A 24,283-nucleotide genomic window follows, 5' to 3' on the forward strand; every position below is an offset into this window, starting at 1 on the left:
GCCTTTGGTAGCCTAATACATTGGCTCCATCTGAGAGGAGCAAACTCTAGTTGTTTTGGCTGAATTAAAGTCAAATCAACTTCATCCATTTCTTGGATATGAATGAACAAGGATCTACATATAAATCAAATACTCAGGCTTTTCTCACCACAGATTACAGGAGTGCACTGTTTGTTTTATAGCCATCAACCTGCTCAATTGAATCACGTCTGCCTGAGCTTAGCAGCTTAAAATTCATTCCACACAGCCTGCAGTGCTGACATGGATATGATAAGACAGAAGAACAGAAACACCACTCTGAAGTAACCTAGCTGAACTGCACATGTTCTGACCCTTTTTGAACTCCCCAGAGCTTTTGTTACCTGGCAAATGCAGCTCTAAAACTGTTCTTGTATCTCCAGATCTTTGCTCTTAGCCATGCAGAAGCCTATTTCTCTCTGGGACTGGCAGTGAGAGAAGTGCTCTCTGAAGAAGGCTTCTAAATGAGTGTGCAAGCTGAACTCTTTCTGAACTGAATTAATTATTAAAGATGCAGATGGAGCTGTCCAAATGATAAGAACAGCTCCTGACGTGTCATGATCCAAGCTTTCATTAAACCATTTCAGGCATACTAATGGTTTCCCACCGCTCATTACTTACATGCTCTTTTCTCATAGATATAATAACCCTGGTGCCCAAAGGCATGGCAGGCTATGGAAACAGTGAAGTTGGAAGTTCCTCAGAAGATGTACTGAGGAACTTCATACTTCCCCTCCTTTACTTCCACATCCTTTTGCACAAACACATATACAGATACAAGTGCAACTGCTTATAAGCTCAGAGAAAATTTTGTAAATTAAAGTAGTAATCAACATTGTCAAGAAATTGTTTTAACATGTCAAAAAAGCTTACCAAAGTGAATTTCTTACACACTACTAAGGATGCTACTGTACAAATATGGCTCTTCTTTGGTTACACTGCCTGCAACGTACTATTTTTCAGCCATTACACTTCTTACACTTCCTCCAGTCTCTTTTGCTTTCTCAGTTGGGACGATTAGAGGGCAAAGCAATTGCTAGAGAAGAATTACTCCCAGGAACTGTGCTGTGATTGCTACCTGCTGTTTCATATTTCTGAAGTTGGGAATACTGCTCCCAAAGGCCTTTTGCGTCTCAGCCTAAATGATTTGCTGGAGGATAATAATGTCATGGCCAGTAAATAATAGTGAACTATGTCTGTACATGGTCAATATGATTAAATGTCCTTCACCTCTATTCTCACTCTGACCTGGTTATGAGGAAGCGAAAAAGCTGTCAGCAATGCCCAAAGCTTCCCACACGAAATGTTATTTTAAAGCAAGACTGAAATAGAGGTGACTTAGCAAAATACTTGCAGTAACAATAAAATAAAAAGCTAGACACAGAAAGTGAAATTATCACCACACAATCAGACTGGAGGTAACTGAACTGCCGTGACATGAAACTTCGAACAATTTTCTAGTAATCATTACAACTGGAAGGAACAACTTTGTGTTGAAAAATATCACCTCTAATTGAAAATACAAAGGATCTCTTTCATAACTGTAGGTTTAATTTAAAAGTCACTACAATCCTGATACTTGATTTAATTTAAATGCTTTTAGAATAAACTCCGCAAAATTGTAATGGACTAAACAAAAATCTTGTAAAGATTTTAATGTTTCTAATTCAATTTATATATACAGATCTAAACCTATTTCTTTGAAAATATGCCAATGAACTAAAACAAAAACTATGCTGAACAGTTGTATTTTCTTAAGGGGCTACTCAAGAGTTAAAACAGTTTTTGATGTAAACAGTGAGTGACACTGACCTAAATACACGTAAGCTTATTTCAATATTGAAGAGGGAATAAAGAACAATACCGAGAGGGAATAAGGAACTTATGAAAGATTGGCTGGGTACATTTTTAATTGAAATTTCCAAAATAAAAGTCCCAGTTTATCCTTACATGCAGAAGTAACCTATAAGCTAAAAAAAATAAAAAATAAAAATCAAATAGTATGTATGTCTGGCATACAGATCTATAACAGTCAGAAATTTCAAAATTCTGCCTGATGAATGCCCTTCAGGGAGAAAAAGTAGTAACTTCTGTTACTTTTCACAACTCCACTACTGTATAAAGGCAGAGGTACAGGCAACTATTTAGACTTTCAGAAGCATGAAAACATCCTTATGAACTATCGGCAGTTATGGAAAAAGCTTTCTATATACCAGTCCCCAGCCCCAGCCTTCTTGAGTATTTCCTGAGCATTGCCAGGTTTAAAGATCCTGAACTACCAGATTAAAAACAAGGTGAGACAAAATGTACATTTTGCATTCATTTTCCTTCCAAATTCTTGGATTGTACAGTGTTGATATTATTAGCCTGAAATAACAGGGAGATGTTTTTTCCCTGGGTTGACAGACGACTATGCGCTTTTTACCTGAAACTGCACAGTGGTGCTCAGAGAATGGACACTGGATGTATAAAAAGGACAACGGGGCACAAAGGCGTTGGTGTATATATGGGTATGTGTGCATACAATGAATTTACGCAGCTGATTGCAAGAATGTGTATAAGCTTTTGGTTACATAATATTCTATTGTTTATGCTCAAACAGATGAACTTGGGTGTCTGATATACACTGCATGTAGCATAAATACATACAGAAACAGTCATCGAAAAATATGCATATGCAAATATAGATATAAGTACTGTATAAATATAACAAGATATAAGATTCTCTTAATTATCCAATGCATTAGAATATCCTTTTGAGATAATTATATTGGATAGTTAGCAGTTAAATTCTGGAACATGTCCAATAGTAACTCAATTGAAAGCAATAATAATGGTTCCTTAAAAAAAAAAAAAAAACAGGTTTAGTATTATTTCATTGATTTTTCATATGACTACATATGTCAATACAACCTTCAGCATTCAAGCCATTAAGAAAAAATGACTATGCTGAAGTGCCACCATAGCTTTGACAATTAATCATTTGGTCAGCACTCTCTAAAGACTCCTAAACATTTATATAACCACTGGTCATGCTACAAATTGTTTATAAGAATTTTCATTAAATGTCTCATGAATAAAAATGGTATTGACTGATGTTAATCATTCTTTTGATTTTCGAACTTTGCTGTAAGGCAACATAAAAGGAAAGGAGAAAAGAAAGTTCTTACCAGAATAATAAAGGTAACAGGCCCAATGAAACTCCAGATAAAATAGTTATCTACATGGAGCCAGCAACTATGGTAAAAAAAAAAAAAGAGATTGAAAGGTGAACAGTCCAATGAATGAAAAGTGCAGAAATATTTCTTAATCTTACATCTTGTTGGTAAACAACAATAAACAGTACACAGTATCACTTAGTCCATGGACAGTTTTTCCTAACCTGTAACTCTTCTGGTGAGTCCAGTTTAATAACACCATTGAACATCAAAATACATCATCAGAATAGCTAACGTAGAAAGAAGAAACAAAACCAAAAACTAAATGAGCTCTCTCTCCTTCCAGTTAAAAGTCACAGTGGTCACAGGTGTTGTCACTGATTACTGAGTGTAACATCAGTGAATACTTTTCACAAGTTTTCTGTGACATTTTAAGAATCTGCTTTTAACTTTGTATCATATGCAATGTGCTTACTCCTAAAGAATATGAGACAGAAATTGTTCAGATGACACATTTTTCTGAAAAACAATCTGGTATAAATGAAATGTCCCAATTGGGAGTTGGACAGGAGAGAAAGAATTTACATGACACCAGACTAAATGACGTGTAAACCTATTAGGGCTGACTTCATTTAGTGATTTGTTTTTCATACAGTTCCCTGATGAATCGCTCTTATTTGTCTTTCATCAATAGCAAAATCAAGCAGCTTTCTTGTAGTCAACAGTATCCTGCCATTCTGTAACTAATTTCATCAAAGGACAAAGGAAACGCTACTGGAAGGCAAGTTCATGCCTCCAGCTACTCAAATCCTCAGAAATGTTTTCTGTCTACGTTCTGTCACTTCCTATATGTATCTATATTTTTATAAATAAAAAGCAGTGGCTAATTTTAATCCTGCTCTACTCGCCTGATAAGATGTTATCAAAGTGAACTATATGGGTTAGAATATTGTACTATCACAATTCAGGATGAAAGTTAGCTAGAGGGCCAATTGAACAAAGAGATCTAATGAAGCATTAGGTTAAAACTGGGTGGTTAAGCCTGTCAGATACTTTAAGCTGAGAAGAATTTTTACTTAATACACATTTGAGGCCAAAAAGTTATTTACTTTTTCAATTTGTTTCAGGTCAATCTTTTGTGCTAAAAGAAAGACCATAATTTAGAATTGGTCTCTCTAGAGTACAAATCCGCTGAACCTAGAGAATTACAAAAGACTTGATTGTAATTTGTGCACAGCATTGCCATTCTCTTACCAATAAAACTTTCAGATGGTATTTTAGTCTGTCAGGGACCCTCTGACAGCTAATAGGCTTTAAAAAATTATTCACTTGAAAAACACTCAGGTCACTTGCAATTACTTACGCTTTCTCTGTTCCGTAGCTCTTATAGTCAATAGCTGCTGAGACACCAACTACTGTAGCAGGGAAGAGGTAGCCAGCAACGTAATAGTACTTCTTCCTAGAATATTCACTTTCAAATACTTCTACTAACATTAGATAAAGCTGCACTCCTTCTAGACACATCCAGGCAAAGGCTGCCAGGAAGAAAAAGTGTAAGAGACCTGCAAATATTGGACATGCAATCTGAAAAGAAAAAGAAAGATGGAAGTATGAACCACAAAATCTTCACATCATTACATCTCTAATCAAATAGGGTATAATAGAACAGCACATACATCTATCAGAGATCTTTCATAAATTCAGGATCATCTTCCCAACCTGAAAACACATACTGAACATCTGCAAATACTAATGCATTCACAGCAGCTGCAAAAAGGAAATTAAGCCAAACAGTATGAATGCAGATATGAAAACCACACCCTTACCCTCCAATTTTCACTTATACAGTGGTTTTCAATTTTATAAACAACACTTTAGTTTTGAAATTGATATGGTTCTAAGGCTTGTAGTTTAGATTATCTGAAGCATGAACAGTTGGTTCTAGATGCATAATGTAATACCTCTTATTTAAAATTATGAAGCAGCCATCAAGTCACTTTATCTGATGTAGTTTTGGAAGTTTCTACTGTCATAATAGAAACCAGTCTAAATTCTCACCTCTATAGCAGAATTCTGGATGAAACTCTACCAGATTATTAGATTTCAACACAATGAATTGCTTCTGAATGACAGAATTAATTTCACAAATACTGACAAAAAGCCTGCATGAATGTGCAGTGCAAAAATGAATAAATATATAAGTAAGTCTCTGTACTAATATATATATATGAAAAAATTGTCGATAGTTGTTGAGACTTATGAGAATATATAGAGAGAACATACGTACGTTACTGGTATATCAACATTTCATTTCAGCTCCTCTTTCAGAAGTTTAAACCACCTGCTTCATTAATAGCTGATGTTTCTCAATGGAAAATGAAAAGCAGTGCTGTATGTGGGAAATTAAGGCCACAGCGATATTTTTGATGAATGCAAATACTATTTATGAACATGTCTATCTTATTTTCACTTAGAGCTTTCATTTGAGACTTGCTGTGTCAGAATGCTGAAAGCTTGGCAGTGTTGTCATGTTTTAATTCCAATCTGTTTCAAACAGTCATTTGAGAGAAAAAGAACAGTACACACACAGAAGCCTTACCTTGTACTCTGTCTTGTCGATGCCTATTAGGAAAATGAACTCAGCAATGAATAGGTTGATACAAAGGTTCTTGTGAATAGTGTTACGATCACTTTGTAGGCCACGGAAAAAACAGAATGTGAAGATGCAGATGGCCAGGCAAACAAGAGAGATGACAATTCCCACCCAGGTGATGACAGTGAGGAGCAATTCGTGCACTCCATCTTTGTACTAGAAATAACCAAGAATGGAGAAAATTAATATGACTCCTTATGAGCACAAACAAAAATCTATTTTCACAGGTAGCATCCAGAAAAGTTACTTGTTCATTACATGAGATGAACAAAATGTATTCAGTAATTTCTCAGCCTCAGGTCAGCTTCCCAGAAGAACAAGATTAGGAGAAGTAGAAGAGGAGCAGGTCTAAGAGCAAAAGATTATTATTTTAGCCAGATTAGGTAGCATTTTCACTTTTCCTATGACTTTCTGTAAACTTGTAAGGCAAAAGTAATTGGTGACACATAACATTTTGAAAGCACCACTAGGCTCTGATGAAAAGAGAAGAACTTTCATTGGACATCCTGTAAGCGTACATGTTCTTTTCTACAAATCTGCAACTCCACAGTGGAGAAGAAAGTGATGATTTACACAACCATTAGGACAAAATGCAGAATATGTTGCATATGTAATTTGACATCTAATCTCTCATTCAGCTAAAGACGGTTCCTTCCTTCAGTTGCAGCAGAATCATTTTTGTCACCTCAGTTATATTTTCCCTTCAGAATACAGTAGATTTATGAAAAGCCTCATTTCCTTGCAAATATTGCCTCCTCTAAGCCCCTTGCCATCCAGTAAATGCTTTAACTAGACAATAGAATTTCAGAGTATGAAAAGGCATTTAAGATATCATCACCAACTCTTTGACCTTCCTGCTTTAAGAAGAGTTGGCACTTGTGCTTGTGGGAACAGCCTGCATAGCTGCCCCCCAGTAGTCTCCAACTGTAATGCAAAGTCTGTAAAATGGTTTTAAGTTGGTCGCTTACTTTAAAGTATGACTTGAAGAAGTCTCTTGTCCTTCCTTGTCTTTCTTTTTCTGTTATCTTACTTGTAACTTTATGAGTGAGAATGAAAAGTGCTATGGAAAGCAAATTGTTTTGGAGCAACTAGGTAGAAGCTATAAATACTTAAGAAACTTCAGCAATTTTGTATCCTGCTGAAAATTTAAAGCTAAATCTTTGAAAGTTTGTTTCCTGCTGATGGCTAGAAATATTACCTACCACTATTTCCCGATGAGCCATGAGAATTGCAAAGTTGGTTAGGTGACTGCAAGCACATGTTGTATGAGTTTTATTTGTGTCAACCAGTTTGCAGCCTTGAGTTGACCAGTATCCCATCATAGTCCTCTCTGAGTAGTTCCAGAACGAACAATTTGCATTGAAATAATTGTCAGGCTGGGAGATAAAAGGATAAAATAAAATCAGGATTTTAAACACTAAGATGGCAATAACAATTGTTTAATATGTGCAAAGGGTAATTTAGATTAAACTTTGCATGTTTCGGACAATAAAGTTTTTCATCAGCAAAATTGTGGACTATGTTATACAAGGAAGACATGTAGTTTAAAAGGGACTTTATAGTCCGAAACACTCTAAAGTGTAGTCTCAATTACTGTAGACCCAATTTTAAACAATTACAATTTCCATCTTACAATTTTATGCACCGGTGGTACATTATAGCCATTTTTGCTGTCTGTGAAATTAGGACAGCAAATTTATTCTGAAGAGATTTTTTTTTTTTCCTGTAACTGAGAATTTGAAAATATGATCTTTTTCCTTTGATTCTCACATTTGGTCAGGCCAAAGTCATGTGAACAGACATTAGGAAAAATTTAGTTCTTCAGTGTCTTATCTATTTGGATAAAAAGCAATCAAAACAGATTTATAAAAAAGGGCAAAATGGAAGGAAAATCCAACCATATTTTCTCTGTCACTGTGCTATTTACTTTCCCCATGTGAGACATGAAAACAGAAAGGATCAAACAGAAGAGTAAAGAAACACATCAAGTAAATTATCATTAAAAAAAATATACACAAATTTAAAGCATTAAAAAAAATATATATATAATACTTTATTCTTCATTAAATAAATTCATTTTAAGCAATTCCTTTGTATAGGCTTCCAGAGCTTGGTCCAAATTTGATGTAAAATTTTAAGTGTCATTTAAATTTGCTACATCAGACAAACATGAATCTTAACAGTTGTTTTCTACCCTGCTACTAAGGTAAGAGTTAATTTTCAGTTAGAAACAAATTAGTCATTTACATTTTCATGTTGATTACTGAATTAGCTTTCATTAAGAATACACTTAAGTTCTAATAATCACTGAACCAGGCTCATTTAATTTTATGTTCATAGACTTAACTAAGCTCATGTTTCTGACCTAGACCAACATTTAAAATTCAAATGGAAAAAAGGTTATTTTTCTGCATTGCTTTTCTCTCTTGCTGATTTTATGACCTTCCCATTAATTCATTAGCATAACTCACATCAATGTGTTCCAGAGTAAAATGCACAGGATCAGTCAGGTACACCCGGCTAGACTCCTTGTTGATAGAGGCTGCAATGACGTGGGAGTTGACTGCAATTGTACTGTTCCGCCCAGCAAAGTCACTGCCCAGCTTTATGGTTGCATTTTCAGTGCTAAGAAAACGCCCCAGACTTTTGTAAATGATGAAAACCAGTTTTGCTAACCCTACAAAAGAAAACAAATCCCATCATCATGCCATAGACAATTATACAGAAAAGCTGCAACCTGTACCCTAAGGAGTGGAAAATCAGTAAACAGAGAGGCATTTTCAGGCTACAGATTTGAAGAAAAAAGCCCAGGTACCCACTATGTTCAAGAAAAAGCCACAGAGCAGTTTTGTTGTGTTTTGTTTTGATTTTTTAACTAGGGGAGGTAATGTAGGTTTTATAAAATGTGATGGAGTTGCAGTGCTATGTGCCCAGGACTCACCATTCCTGCTGTTCTGTTTCACGGTGCTTGCAGAGAGCTGAATCGAGTTGCCTCCTTTACTGCCCTGAGGAAATTTCAAGTCCTGCACCTGGCCCTCAGTAATGAGCACTGCAACATCCAAAACTAAGCAGACCCAAGAAAAAAAAAACAAGTGTTAAAAAGGAGGATGCAGAGGTAGTCTTTTGGCCAGATTGCAATATGCCAGATGACAATTATTTCCCCCAATCTTTATTTAGTTTTCTTACACTGCTGTTCTCATTTGCCACCAGAAAGACAGATCTGTACTGGCATGTTTCAACTACGTAGAGTTAGTCTCTTTAAACTTTAATTAAACCTAGCGCATGCTACTAAAATGACAGTATTTTAATAGTGAAAACACGACATCAAACCTTGCTTTAATGTGTGCCACCAAAAAATCCACTTAAAATACCATGTATACACATATTGCAGATAAACATTTATTTTGAAGCTCCTAACGACTATGCAATATCCGCAGCCAGCAGATTTAGAACTTCAAGTATTGATTTAGATATAAAGAGGTTTTAAAAGTCAGCAAATAGATGCCTAAGTATACCTATGCCATGTATTTAGCTAAAGAGATATTCATATCTAAATATATATATATATATATCCTAAATATAATTCTGTATAAAGGTTGATAGGAAAAAAAATGTATTGGTTCTGCTAAAAAAAGCATTTAAATTGAAAATTTAGATCTCACTCAGTTTTAATTTCATATCGCAATGCATACTGGGCAGCTTTCATGGGATTATCATCAAAGAATGAATTTCCTGAGATATGTAAATTATATGGGTCAGAGTGGTCAATTTGTTGTCAAATATTTATGTTACATTAAACTAGTTTAATTATCAGTCCATAGGTCTAAACTATGGACCTACAAAAGGAATTTAGGAGAATCATTCCTCATTCTCTAAACCACGTACAAGTAAGTGTGTTGGGAATTCAGCACTGGTCTATTCAGATTTGCATGGCATCAGTGATGCACTACCACAATTTGATGGTAGCTTATCATAGGAAGTGATGTTCAGACAGTCTACTGAGCTCCATGGAACTGCACGTACATCCTAAGTGTGATGTCCAGCTCTACACAAGGGTGCATCTTAGAAATGTCTTAGAAAAGACCTTAGAAGGTCTTAGAAATAAAGGTCTTAGGAATGAAACACATGTATTTGGGAAAAAGATTTTTTTTTTCCACAAAACCAAAGTACATTTTAAAATATAATTTAGAGGAAATAATAACGGTTAATTTCTCAGATGATTTTCTGCAATTCTACCCTCATTCCCCCAGAAACAACTTTATAACAGGCTATAACACCCTTCCTGATCCTTTCCCAGTATCTTCCTACTCAATAAAAACTAGGCAGAATCATATTCTACAGTTACAAATATGCAGACATTGAAACGTGAAAAGTCTCATTTCAGAGTCTATTCCAAGTCTCCATCTCGGTATCCCTCAAATTAGCAGACTTTCAGCTTCCTTGTACTTCACTGAGACTACATTCACCTCTGTAATAAGATGAAGGAATTTTAATTTTATGCATAGCGATGATTTTTGCTTTAACACATCCCGCGTACCAATATTTGCACATCTCTAATACCAAACCCCTTCATTTCTCTGTCACCACTTAAATTCCAAATTATGCTCCAACTATCTTCAGCTATTTTGCAGTCTCTGGAGCATAACTATTCTGCATTATGGGAGATGTAGTCCACTGAACACATTTTTACCTGAAGGCAGTCATGTTTAATATAAACATTTGGCCTATGTTCTGAGTGCCTAAAATATTTAACTGGAAGACTGCATTGCAAAAAGTAATTTAAATTCATTAGGAACAGATTATATATATTAGGAAAGCATTTCCGCAGCCCTACAGAAAGCAGTTACCTCAAAAAATCCATACTTTGCCATTTAAGTACTCTTCATATCCATACATTCTGCTAATGATTTTTCAGTTAAATCAACTTCACAATATCAACTACTTTGCATTATACACTGTATTAATGATACTAAAGAAGAATGCTAATTTTGTTTAAGTAAACGAGAAAAGCATTTCTCCCCTCCTCAGGAGCAAATCCTTTGCTACACAGGCAGGTAACATATAGCTTTCTAAAAATTTTGTGCAGCTCACCTTTCAAAGAGCATGTGGCAACCCAGAATATTTTTTTCTTGTTTTGTGTAAAGCAATGCACAGGACTTTAATTAATACTTGAAAAGAAATTCACTTACCAATATTTTCTGTGGGCATTGAGACTCTTGTTGGTTCTAAGAGATTATCAGCTAAGACAAAAGCCCCTTCTTCTAATGTATCCAGTAGCATTGTGGCTGCATGGGCTTGTTCTGAAGAATTCATGTCTTTCCAGGACTCCAGTGCTTCAGGCCTGAGCAGGTTGTCCACTGTATCAACAATTGCCTGCATTCATTAGAAAACTATCATTAGGTCTGATTGCCCTAGGCAGCTGGGGAAAATTTCCAACGTTATCTGGTGACAATTATAATACTTAACTGTCAGAATGATTTACTGTGATTTAATGGCACTATAAAACTATTTTCAAAATAAAAATATTTTCCATCCCCTTGCTGGATAAGCATTAATAGAAGTACAGTTAGCCACCAGCATTGTGTGGTCTCTAAGTGGTAAACATGCAGATTTGACTCGTCTCATGTCACATATAAAGACAGCTTTGTTAATGTGCTGAAAAAATATAAAAAATAAATGCCAGAAGTTTTGCCTGAAGCTTTCATCATAAAGTTAATGTCAAAATATATAACTTCTATTTAAAAATACTAATGCCAAAATTGGCATTCTGCAGCTTAGGCTAAAATGGCAATAATACTCTTCTGGAAACTTAGCACAACTCATGCAGCCATTGTGCTATAAACTGCTCGTCTATGACAAACTGCCTTCTTTATTACAGGAGGCATGAAATGAAGCTGACTCAGTGGATATAAATTAGCCTGGGCCATTCTCACTCCTCCTCCTGTTCCTGTACCTGTTCATAGATACTTAAAAAGATTACTAACTCCCATTCCTGCACAAAGGTCAGTTAAAAAAGGAAATCAATAGAGCAAACAAGATGTCCACTGACTGTCCCTGTTATCAGAGAAGGCAAAACTGAAAAACTGAATAAAGCTGCCATTTTAAGTCTTTCTTGCAACAACTCTATCATTATGTTTTAAGGTTCATTAAGCTGCATAAAAAGTAACAGTAAATAAGGAAGAAAAGAATTCAGAGACATGATTACATTATTTTTACAAAATAATCCAATCAATCACAGTAATCAGTTAATCAATTGAAGGCAGGCTCTTACATTAATGCATAATGTAGCTGTGCATTGAGTATGCTGTGCACTGAGTATGCCATGCATTGCTGAAACACCCTGTTTACTCTGTCCCATTTACCGAGTCATAATGTGTCATTAAGCATATATATAATGTGTTTGATCAATTTGAAAGTATTGGGAATGGAAACAAAACACAGTGTACAAACAGAAAGATGTTGGTCTGGAATACTATATTGTGCAATAGGAATAGGAAAAGTTGGTCAAGGCTATTGTCAGAGCAAGATTAATTAGCCTAATCCATTTTAATATCCTCTTTCTGTCTGCATTGTGAGCCACCACGACCTTCCTGGCAGGTGGAAGATACTTCGAAGTGGCATTAAAGCCTTTTTTCTTTCTCTAATGGGAGACAGAATAGTCAAAATGCTCACACAGATACTGCTGCAGCCATTAACTAGAGTGGAACAGAAATTGGTCTGCAGAGGCCAGATTCATTAGTCACCAAGAAATACAGATTGGAGCCTCTAATCTGAGGTACAAATGAATCCTCTGTCACAAAGTAGGAACTTGCTTCATTTGCATAGTGTAAGTCAGCTTTTGATTTGTCATTTCAAGAGGTTTATTAGTCTTATCTAAGCAGAGAAGCCCATTTGAGACCTACAGAAAATGACACCAGTCGAAAATTAAGGTTGTGGCTATGGTTTCTTGTGTTTCTCCATCTAGTGCTGATGGTATGCATTTATTAATCTGAAATAGTTTTTGTTTATTATGGGATGAGCTAACTCTGCATTTTTCCTGTGGTAAATGATCACCTGTCCAATAAGATTTCTGAGGTGTTCTCTCCACTCAGACAAAGATGAGCGGGAAAGTAGGAAGACCATGTGGCCCCTCTGATGCAGCTGTTGAAGCAACCCAATAATTGCTCTTCTCATGTTAATGTTTACTATTGAAAACGAAGAATGAAAATTCAGTCTACTAAATACCTGCTGTGTTTCTTTTCACTATTAAAAAATAAAAATAAAAAAACATTTTTCTAATAAAAAAAATTATATTTATTATTTGAGAAGTGAATTTATCTCCAGATCTTGGTCTCCTTTTGTCAAATTTTTGCCATAACTGGACATCTCCCATCACTTTCCTAAGCTGCAGGATAAAAGACAGAGTGCCTGCTATAGAGAAGTGTCTCTTCAGTAACAGTCTGAATTTATTTATTATGTTGCAAAGCATTTTAAAGTTCTTTTTAAAAATTGTTCTTACATTTTATCTCAGAAGGTACAAGTGAAAAACAGTATTTTAAAAGAAACTTTAAAAAAAAGTGCAATAAAAATTTTCAGAAACACAGATACAATCTATCCTAGGGCATGTTCTTCTCTTATTCACAGGCATGAGGTGGCATTATTGGCATTGTATCACAGAGCAGGAGCTGGCCACTGTGGGCAACCATTTTACCAGAGATGAAAGAAACTGAAAATCGGGCAGCAATGTGTTACGTGCCTTTCACATAGCCTGGTTAATGGGACATGTGGCATATATTCTACTAGTAAAGCTAGAGAAATGTTTGTCCTGAAAATTTAGCCATTTAATCCTGGAATCACTGAATCTGGCCTTTGTAACAACTCTTAAAATTGTAAGAAGAATCATTTTACTAGGTATAAGAATACACAAAGAACAAAGTAGGCTACATAACGTACATTTTTCATGCAAGCAAATTAACTCTAAACAGTCTTTGATATACAATACTACCAAGCTGAAGTCATTTCTGTTAAGTTGCCAGCTTTTTCCTCCACCAAAAGTTGTATTATGTGAGAGATTTTATTTCCAATTCAGATAATAACTATTTCTCCTCTTATACTTTGGAATAAGTTGAGGTGAAAGACGTATACACTTTGACCTTTTTTTTCCTGAGTGTTATACCTGTGCAAAGCCAACATTTGTACAGTTGATATGGGGCACAATACACATTTATCAAAGACTGAAATACATAGGATCATGCAGCAAGATGATAAGCGTGGCAGGTTGCTGAAGCAGGGAGAAAGCAGGGTGACAGCACAGGAGAGATACCTTAAGGTAAGCCCTGCATGTCTTCTCTCGTTTTTGGAGCTTTTTAGTAAGAAAAAAGAAAATCAGAAGTTAGATACATTCTGGAAAGCTTCAGAGATATCCAAAAATTAGTCTGGTGTTTCAAATCCCTAATTTGAACTATAAAGAGTCTGGATGTTAATTTAGTTTCCGTCCAACGATGACTACAGAAAAACATCATACAGGAAACTTTTTTCCCAACCGGTATACAGGTGCCCAGGTATTTTTTCCCGAACAGTGGGATTTGTGTGAAAAGGTCAAAGGAGAAAATCCCTGTGTGGTCACTTTATCTGTCTCTGGGAAAACTCTTTTAAGGGTAGCTAGGGATTGTAAATAAAACTATTGCCAAGACAACAGAAGAGTGCATGGAGCTCTCTCTATAAAGCACGCTAAAAAAGTTTTGTCTATAGCTTGTTGACTAAGCTTAGGCAAGGAGGAGGCCATGAAATACAGCATTTCTTCTGAGAAAAACAGGAATGGTAACACTTTTATGATTTGTATCTAAAACTGTAAGACATATTTTTTCTCTGAAATGTTTCTCTGAGCATTATTCCAGACAAAACCTATGTCTTTGCATTTTAGATATATCTTGACATATAAGATCAATTATAAGCGATGTTGGTGCCTTAAAAAGTCTAAGAAATTGCTATTATTTTGCAGAAGGTCAGATTAAAACAAAACCCTGCACCTATGCTGAATCCCACTGATTGTTCAGGATGGTTCAGGGTTAAAATGATCACTGGATAAAAATACTGATTTGGTACAGAATTTCTGTAAGCTAGTACTCAACTCCCTCACATTATTTTTAACATATTCCAGATTTTAATAAGGGACACATAGCTGTTTTTGAGCACCAGTCAGCTATTGTGAATTTTATCTTATTCCCTAAAGAAGGTAATTGCAACTTTCTGCTATGCATTTACTGTTGTTTTCTCTTACATGTTTATTCCAAAACTATAAGCACACAGGAACAAAGTATAGATTAATATTTCTGAAAGAGAAAAAAAAATCAAGGGCAATGGTTATCCCAGCAGGAAGAGTTGAAGGGAAGTGTGTACCTTGTTATAACTCCTTCCAGCTGAGTCTTTTTCACTGGGCCGCAGTTCCTGCAGCTGAGCATCCAAAATGTCCACGAGCTGTTCCATCAGCCTCACTGATGAACTAACATCGCCAGCGAAGACTGGTCCTTTGGTGTGTTTAGCCAGTTCATTGGCCAGACTAGCAGCATTTTCTCCACTTCTGATCTGAAATGACAATTTATATTATCTCAGCAGGGTCTCTTGTTCTGCTTGCGGCTCCTAATTCCAATTCCCTGCATACCTTTGTTGTGGTGAAATAACCATTTACACATACATTGAAATCTGCAACTAATTGAGACCAATAACGTTCTCTTTATCTCAAAAGATTAAAGGTTCTTAGATCCATGACACACAAAAGCAGTTCTTAACAGCCATCAAAACCAGAAATCAGGCTGGGACTTTTGGGCTAGATCTTCTATTCATCCTCACTTTTATTTTACTGCCATTATCAGACAGTAAGAAATCTATTTGTTCATACTAGTGCTTGAGGCATTTGAAAGTCAAGTAGCCTGGTACTGACAACAAATTATCCAGTTTTCATAAACTCAGTAAATCTCAGTAAGGAGGGAAAGCACAGAAAGTGGCTCTGTGTTCTAATCATACTGTTATTAATGCACTCATACAAAAATCTATTTATTACAGTGTTATTTTCCCTGAACCAAAAAACCTTGTTGCATACCAGACTTTTTGCTGTGTGGTTTATAATATTTGATTTATTAAGCAAAAACACTAGAAAAGCTACTTTGCTTTAAAACGTGATGAAAACATGTAAGCACAGACTCAATACAATTACTTAGTGCAAGATTGTGCTTAAACATACTTATGAACCTAACTTTTGGTAAATACTTTACAAACGAAATGCACGTAACTACTCCTATTTCAAATGAACACAGAGTAATAAAGATGGTTTCAACTAACTGAATTATTAATGCTTGCAGTTTTATCCTTAGTCACCAGTGTACATCAGATTAAAAGGTTTCAACCAACCTTCTGAGCCAGCTGATTTACCCAGTGTGAAGTGCAGTTGCTAAGATCGGGGCCTTTGGGGTTCCACGTTCCCGTTAAAACCACACAAAGATATGAGGCAGTTCCTACAACAGATGTGGAAAACTACAGTGAAATTGAAACCATTTTTCTGCATGCATTCAGGAAATCAGCTACAATGTACTCCTAAGCAATGTTAAATTCTGAATGCCGCTAATGTAAGTAGTTGACAATAATTGACAAAAACGTAAGGAAATAATGTAGATGATAAACAGCAATAAAAAAAGTCAGTGAAAAGTACCAGACGTTTTCTGCAAACAAACAAAAAGCCCTTGATTTTTCCTGGAGCTCATCCAGAGGGGAGCTCATAATGAGAAAGGCATCTGTAAGCATATTTCACAACAGTCCTCAAGCAAAGACCTAAAATTTGACCTGGATTCTCAAAGCATATGTGCAAGGTAATTTTGCATCTACGCTCAAATGCCGTTTGTAGATTAGAACTTGACCATTGCCTGTAGATACTGCATTCTCCAAGTAACATGAAAAAATCATGACAGACAGCTTGAGATTTAAAAAAAAAATCGTCATCAGAGAGTGGCACAGTGCTTTTGAAATGTCTGCTTGAAATCAAGACATATTTTTAAAGGCAATACCTCGTGTTCCTTTGGGGCAAGGGCGTTCAACCATCATTCCTCTTTGTGTCTGGGGCCAGCTAATCCCCCTGGCCTCAGTCGGTTCACAGAATCTCTCTGGCAACGGGAAGAAACTTGTCACAGGAGGAATTTTGGTTGTGGAAATGGGTGGTGGTGGCTTGGGTCCTCTGCTTCCTTCCTTTGTTCCTCCAGCTAATGTTGTGCTTATGGGGCCTTTCTGAGATGTAGTGCTAGTGGTTGACACTGTGGTTTTGTACAGCTCTGCTGAAGAAGTTATTGTCACTGCTGTAGTAGGCACTGCACAGAGAAAATCAGAGTAATAAAGAAGTGAATGAGTTCAGATTTTAAAAGTCCTTTAATGTTATTTACGTCATGTTAATGGATTCTCTGGTGTCTCCTTTTCTTTACCTTAATACTGCACTTTTCTTAATATTATTCTGGGTGCTTAAGATTTTTTTTCCTCCCAGCTCATACCAGTATGAAGTTTCAGAACATTCTCTAAACAATCTCTTCTATAATAACAATTGGTAGTTACATTTCTTAAAGCTGAAAGGCAGTCCTACCAAGTTATCAGTACATAACAAATATGCTCAGAGCAATTAATGATTACTTAATCACTTCTGGAGAAGGAAGAACTCAATGGACAGAACCGTGTGAATCAGTGTGCCATAAACAATACAGTTCAGCTTTAGCAATAGTGGGCTGTAAATAACTGGACCATTTAAAAAAAAAATAGACCCCAAAACTTCAAGTCACCCACGCCACACCTTCCAGGAAAATAATTCCGATAATATCTTCCTACCCAGCAGCCATTCTGCTCGAGTGAGCTGCAGCATGCCTGATTAGCTCCAAGCAGCAGAAATGCATAGCAGGGAGGTGGTGGTCTGGTGTTTGAACATTGCGGGCTTTAACAACCTTTCTTGATAAAGCAGATATGAAGACATGACTCACTCAGGCCAGTGGCAAGCACCTAGTGCAATCTCTTGTGCAACACCAGGATTGGTTTAGGCCAAATCGTTTCTGACCGAGACTCACAGTGGTTCACTTCACCGACCCCCATGAGAAAGGAACTGCTGGGGCTGGGGAGGCGCAGCCGGGCCTGCTGCATTTTTTGTGAGGCTTTGGAGAGATAGCACTAGTCAATACTTGTGAAGATAGCAGTCCACAATTTCTGTTCATCACCTTCAAATATACATTGAGCAACAGCTGAAACTATGCGGGTAATGTAACTGAGGCAGTTACCATTAATTATTTCCAAATCTTTCGTTAGTGCTCACAGTGCTTTACAGGCACATAAAAACACAAGTCCTTGTGCTGAGACTAAATATGCTCAGTTTGAGTATATTTTATTTCCTAACCAATATAGAAATAAATAAAACTAATTTTAGGATTAACTTCACTGGATACAGTGGCTTTTTTGTTGTTGTTGGGTTTTGTTGCTGCTAGGCCCTTGAACTCCAAGGCACTGGACAATGCATGTCTTCTCACGGTCTCTAAATAAAATCACCACCAAAACCGAAAGTGCTGCCTAGCTTTCTTTCAGCAGATGATTTTTTAAGTTTTTGTTTTGAAAAGGATTAACTTTCTCTTGATTGGAAGATAACAATTATTATTTCAAAATCCTCTTTCAATTATATTTCATCTATAATATTTTAGGAGTCTCAAATATGAATTCATCTTTTTATTTTTCTATGAATTTAGAGTGAAGCTTTGAACATCAGAATCTATTTTTAAAGACTGTATAAAAAGATGTGGGTTTTTTTATCCCTTTTTTGCTCATAAATGAGAAACTTCTTCAGAGGCTGTCTTCTGTTCAATCTGATTCTTGGCTGTTTGAAGACAGTCTGTGTAATTGTGCTGAATTTGTGGCGCAGCCAGCTACTATGAAACCTACTGAAATCTCTGGATCTGTTCTGCCAGTGCTTGCCTGACATCTTGTGAAACTGCTGTAATTTTCGTTTGATTACAATGCATCCAGCCTTCTACTGCTTTCCCAATTAACATTCGTCAAAAGCATTTGCAATCACTTGCAGCAGCGTCAGGCAACGCCAGCTGAATCAGGTCCCGGGGAACGGGGAGCTGCTAGGGACAAAGAATGATGCAAGGGACAACCGATTATTACTATCCATCCCCTAACACATTGTGCTAATTAGTACATATTTAATCACTGAAATGTGTATTAGCATTATTGCAATTACTGCTCAAACCTGTAACGTTTAGGATAGCTTTGTCTCAGGAGCAAAATATCACTATAAGAATTCAAAACAACTCTCTGAAGTTCAGTAGTGTGGTCACAGTTTTCAGAACATATTTTGTACTGCACCCTCAGCTAAAATATTCTGCTGTCTTTACGCAACATTAGGTAGAACAATTCTAATGCTATCCATTGAAATCAATCCCCATGCATATAGTCTATGATTCAAAAATGACCTGCATATCTTAGTAGTAATGCATACTTTTGAAATATACTTGTAATCTCCCATTTTGAGAAAAAGACTTCAAACCACCTCTCTCACAAAATTGAAAAAGATACAGATCATTTCTAAGAGATTTTCTGATTTAAATACAAAACTGGAGAAGTCGGTATATTTAAGAATGTACCAAGAAACTTCAGGCAGTGCTGGAAGCCTGTGACTGGGAAGGTTGAAAATAGGAGCACATCACTTTAGGAATATATCCAGCCTTCAGAAGGTGGATCATTTTGTTTTTAATGACCTGTTGGGGAACTTAATCTGCAAGGTCATTGTCCTGAGCTGCAAGAAGACACATGATAGCTGCTACCGCCTGAAGTGTCGCAATCTGAAAGCCCAGGGTGATGGCATCTGCAGGCTCCCAGGCACTTGCAGAGTGCTTACAGATACAAGACAATGGTAGTGATGATTAATATGACACAACTAAAAAGGAGAACAAACCACATGTAGGGGTTATTAACCTATCATTACAGGCAGCTGGGGTAAGCCCTTATAAGGCTGACAATTTTTATTTTTAATTTTTGGTCCACCACCAAGAAAGCTACTTCTGCAATGTGAGATTCCACTTAAGATTTTTTGACAAGGCTTGACATGCTGAGGAGAAAAACACAACCTCTTCTGCCTTCTTCCTTCCTTTTTTTTTTCTTTTTAAATAGGTGTGTCTCATTGCTAGCTGAAGACAGTCTTCGTAAGATTAAAAAAATATGACAATAGCAATAGGAAGCAAATGCAAAGACTCAAATTGAGAGTAATTAATTTACGTTTGTTTCATGCAGTTCCTAACAGCTGATTTAAACAGTTAGAAATACTAGTGGTTTCTAAAAATGAAGACACCACTGGAGTAAAACTTAACACCTGTTTAACAGTGTGATGTCTATAAAAAACATAACACAATTGCTTAGGACAGCAGGGGAATAGTAACTTTGTTTCCACAACTGACAGTGAAGAATGGATTTAAAGACAGCACCTATTTTCTATTTTCTTCAATCTAACATTCTTCGCCAATGGGTTTCTATTCTAAGTAGACATTAAATACATCAAAACAAACAAACAAACAAACACACAATATAAATACCCCTCTACATTTAAAAATGAATTGAAATGCTTAGACAATGCATCGTTTCTGAAAATACCAGTGGTTCCACTTTCATCTCTGGGACCCAGATAATTTCAGAAATTGGCTGTATGGATTTTTCATTTAAACATATGCTATTATTGACCAGATATTTCAATGTATTTGGACTTTTGAAAACCTAGATCCTCACCTCATTTTCAAAAGGTGTCATACGCTGAGCTGCTGTGTAAAGCAACAGGATCAGAAACCTGTGCAAATCCAGATTTCCCTGCTTTCTGCTTATTACCGCTATGTGCCTGTTTTTATGCTTCAGTGAATACCAGGGAAGTCACTAAGACTTACCTAATTACTTATAGGTTCCAGCTATTATGCTGGCCAGAATTCTATTGACCCTGCCAAATCCCATTTAGTTGAAAGTGAAATGTTTACACAGGCATTTATAAATTTACACCTTGAAAATAATAAATATATTACAAAATTAGAGAAATACCTATGATCAAGAAATGTGCTATCTGGTCCCCATTATGTTGTCTTCATTTGTACAGCCACTCTTTAATCAACCTGTAGTGTAGCAGATTCACTATAATAGCAAAGATCTAATTTACTTAACAATTTGCTGCATGACTTCGTCATAGATTCTTGGTGTTATAAAGATTTATTTGCACTAGCTTCCTATTATTTCAAGCCCTTGGTGATAGTACTCTCTGAGTTTCTGTTCTGTCCACACTCACAACATCCGTATTTTCCTGCAGTGATCCAATAAAAGTTAATGATGGGTATCATGGTACAAAAGGGGAGACAGCTCCAGTTTGAACAGTTCGCACAGTTAGCGTAAATTGGGATGAGTGTAGATGAAATCTCTCCCTAACGCACTACAACAGAACAAAAGGATTTATCTTCTTTTTGTTACCAAGGAAACCTTACAATGTAATACTCATTCACTTTTTAGGGGGAACATTCCCTTCATTCTTCCTGATCTTTTAACTTAAAATTCCTTTAAAAATTCTTATTCCAGCTAGGATTTGTTTGATCCTTGGATGCCTCTTTAGAAATAATGTACAGGGATATATACACTAAATTTACCAAGAATACAAAAACTTTGCTTTGTTCTGCATTTTTCGTAGTTGCTTTTTGCAGGACCTGATATATTTCTGAATTATTTCTGAATTAAGGTTGACTTTTAAATATAATTTTTACACTTAACCTTCAAAAATGTGATCTTGTGTTATATCTGAGCGGTACTTGTCAGATCTAGCTCTGAAAGCCATTTCTACATCTATGTACTATAATTCCCATAAGGAGAGAGAAGAAATAACAACACATAAAGACTGAGGTTAAGGGGAGAGCTCTAAGGGCAGCAGACCCAATTTCCAGGGTAAACGTGGTCGTGGTAGCATGGCTGCAGCAGCCTTGGTTTTAGAAATCTGAAGAGTTTTCCCGAGGATTAGGAAAATAAGAATATGGGAAGCACATAACATACACAGTTGGAGGAGGAAGAAATGGCGTAGGTTTGCAGCAAAAGCCAGGTCAACATTAGGTTAATTATAGCGGTATTTCTGTGGTTTCAATAGGCAGATTTAAAAATGGAAGAAACAACTGAAAGAAAAAAGGCATGCTTGAGGTCACAAATGAGTCCACAATTTTGGCTCTGGGAGCAAACACAAACCTTTGAGTTCAGAAGTGTGACTCAAATGTGACAAATTTGTCTTTTATGGAAGAAGAAGATTGTTGTTTCTGAAGCCCTTGATAGTAGGAAGTTAAGGTGCAGACAAGAACTGATAGCCAAGACAGATAGATGGAAGAAAAAATGAATCACTCGGTGTCTATACATCATTATTGCTCCCACGGCAACAGAAGGAACACAGATTGCTGACTTTTCTACAGTGGCCCCAAGTTAACCACTAGAACAGAAAAGGCCACGACTTCCAATTTTGAGGCACTGACCTTATGACACCATTAAATACCTTACATTAAAGTACCATTGTAAAAAAAAAAACAACACAAAAAGGTTCTCCTATTAGGTGACTTAAAGAATCTTATCCTAACACCTATGTCTTTCAGTAGATGATTAAGAGATCTGAAACACAGAAAAAGTAAAGAAAAAAAAGAAACATAAAAATGCTCTTTGTCAAATGTGCTGAAAATCTGATCTAATTCCACAGAAGATAAAAACCTGAAATGTGTATTACACATGTAGGTCCTTTGACTGTGTAACAATAGACAGACTGGTCTTCAATTTATGTAGGTTTTATGCTGAAAAAATGAAGAACTGAGAATATAGTACAAATAAAATACCGAGTTATAAACAGTCTGGAATGTCTTCTTGGTTTTATAGCAGTACTTCTCAAGGACAATCACACTAATTTTTCCTTTAATTTAGTAGTCTTTAACTAAAGGCAAAAGAGGAAATGAACTGAAACATATTCTTAGATCTGCCATATACACATCCATACAAAATTTAAATAGTGGTTATTGGCTCTATATAGGGAAAAAACAACTTTTGTGAATCAATGTAATACATATTCAAATAAACCTAATGTCTTCATATGGTTTCAATATTTAAAAAAGGTCACAATCAAAATGTATTTACTGATGTCTTAATGCATTTAAAACAAAAACTCACGAACCACTCAAAATATTCCTTTTGTATCTTCATGGGTGAATGGGTAAAATGCTTAGATGAGAGGCAAGCACCCTGTAGCGTGCCCTAGACCCCTTCTTGTCTAGGTCCGGTTGCAGTACCATCCTTCTCCCTCTGCCTTGCATGCCAGCTTCTTCACATGGAAACCCAGGAACATGAAGGGGTGCTGCTGGATACCCAAAACTCTTTCTGATATTAGATGGGATGTGGCTGAGATGTGTACTGTAAGTTAAGATCTTAGAGACTCTCATAATAAAAACATTATGAAATGTCTCACTGGAGATGTTTGGTGGTACTAACACAAATGTCAGCCTTTTTGTCTCTCCCTGCTCTTCCTAAATGCTTTTTCCCTTAATGCAATGATTTAAAGATTAGCTTTTGCCACATTCATGGCAGATGTCTGAACTGCAAAAGCTATGTAAAGCCTGCACCTCCATTTTCTGCTCTTACTTTTAAAGCGTTGGAGAACTTAAACTGTATCTTCATCTCAGTTAAACTGAATGAAAAGTGACATGCCTGAGAATGTATGAAAATGAAAGCTATAATTTTTTTCTAATTACCTAGGTGGGCATGTCTCTGCTAAGAGCAGCTGCAAAGCCTCCCTGAGGAATGGCCGCACTTCACATACAGAGTGCAGAGCCAGTCAGAACAGCTGCCCTTAGGCTGGAGATCAGCCCCCAAACACTGGAACAGGCTGAGACCGGCATCACACAGCCAGGGAGGTCTGCAGGAGACAGACTGGTAACATCGTCATGGCGCTCTGGAGATTGCTAGTATGGTAATTCTAAACTGCCTCGTGGTGCTGCACCTTACGTACTTTTTTATTTAGGAAAAGTTATATGTATGCTGATAGAGAATCATCGAACTGAAGAATGGTTTGGGTTGGAAGGGACCTTAAAGACCATCTAATTCCACCGCCCTGCAATGGACATCTCCCACTAGACCACTAGACATCTCCCACTAGACCAGGTGGCCCAAAGCCCCATCCAGCCTGGCCTTGAACACCTCCAGGGATGGGGCATCCACAGCTTCTCTGGGCAACCTGTTCCAGTGCCTCACCACGCTCTGAGTGAAGAATTTCTTCCCTATATCTAATTGAAACCTACCCTATCACTGAATACTTGAAAACATCACCCCTTGTCCTATCACTACACTCACTCCTTCACAAAGTCCCTCCACATCTTTCCTATAGGCCCCCTTTAGGTACTGCAAGGCTGCAATGAGGTCTTCC

At 36.6% G+C, this 24,283-nt stretch overlaps 1 protein-coding gene across 20 annotated transcripts in view; it reads right to left on the bottom strand.

Moving 5' to 3' along the window:
- Window positions 1–24,283, bottom strand: part of ADGRL2 (adhesion G protein-coupled receptor L2) — a 388,201-nt gene that overhangs the window by 21,060 nt on the left and 342,858 nt on the right. For 16 of the 20 annotated variants that reach the window (XM_083846278.1, XM_083846287.1, XM_083846290.1 and 13 more), the window contains 11 exons: window positions 16,866–17,162; window positions 16,216–16,319; window positions 15,208–15,393; window positions 14,132–14,170; window positions 11,019–11,202; window positions 8,771–8,893; window positions 8,301–8,506; window positions 7,032–7,205; window positions 5,776–5,985; window positions 4,540–4,760; window positions 3,189–3,255 (listed from right to left, as the gene is read on the bottom strand). In XM_083846278.1, coding sequence (XP_083702404.1) covers window positions 3,189–3,255; window positions 4,540–4,760; window positions 5,776–5,985; window positions 7,032–7,205; window positions 8,301–8,506; window positions 8,771–8,893; window positions 11,019–11,202; window positions 14,132–14,170; window positions 15,208–15,393; window positions 16,216–16,319; window positions 16,866–17,162 — 1,811 coding nt within the window. The remainder of the gene's footprint in view (window positions 1–3,188; window positions 3,256–4,539; window positions 4,761–5,775; window positions 5,986–7,031; window positions 7,206–8,300; window positions 8,507–8,770; window positions 8,894–11,018; window positions 11,203–14,131; window positions 14,171–15,207; window positions 15,394–16,215; window positions 16,320–16,865; window positions 17,163–24,283) is intronic. The other 4 variants (XM_083846291.1, XM_083846288.1, XM_083846293.1 and 1 more) reach the window with 1 other exon arrangement.

This window comes from Anser anser, assembly GCF_964211835.1.
Source record: "Anser anser genome assembly, chromosome: 8".
NCBI lineage: Eukaryota > Metazoa > Chordata > Aves > Anseriformes > Anatidae > Anser > Anser anser.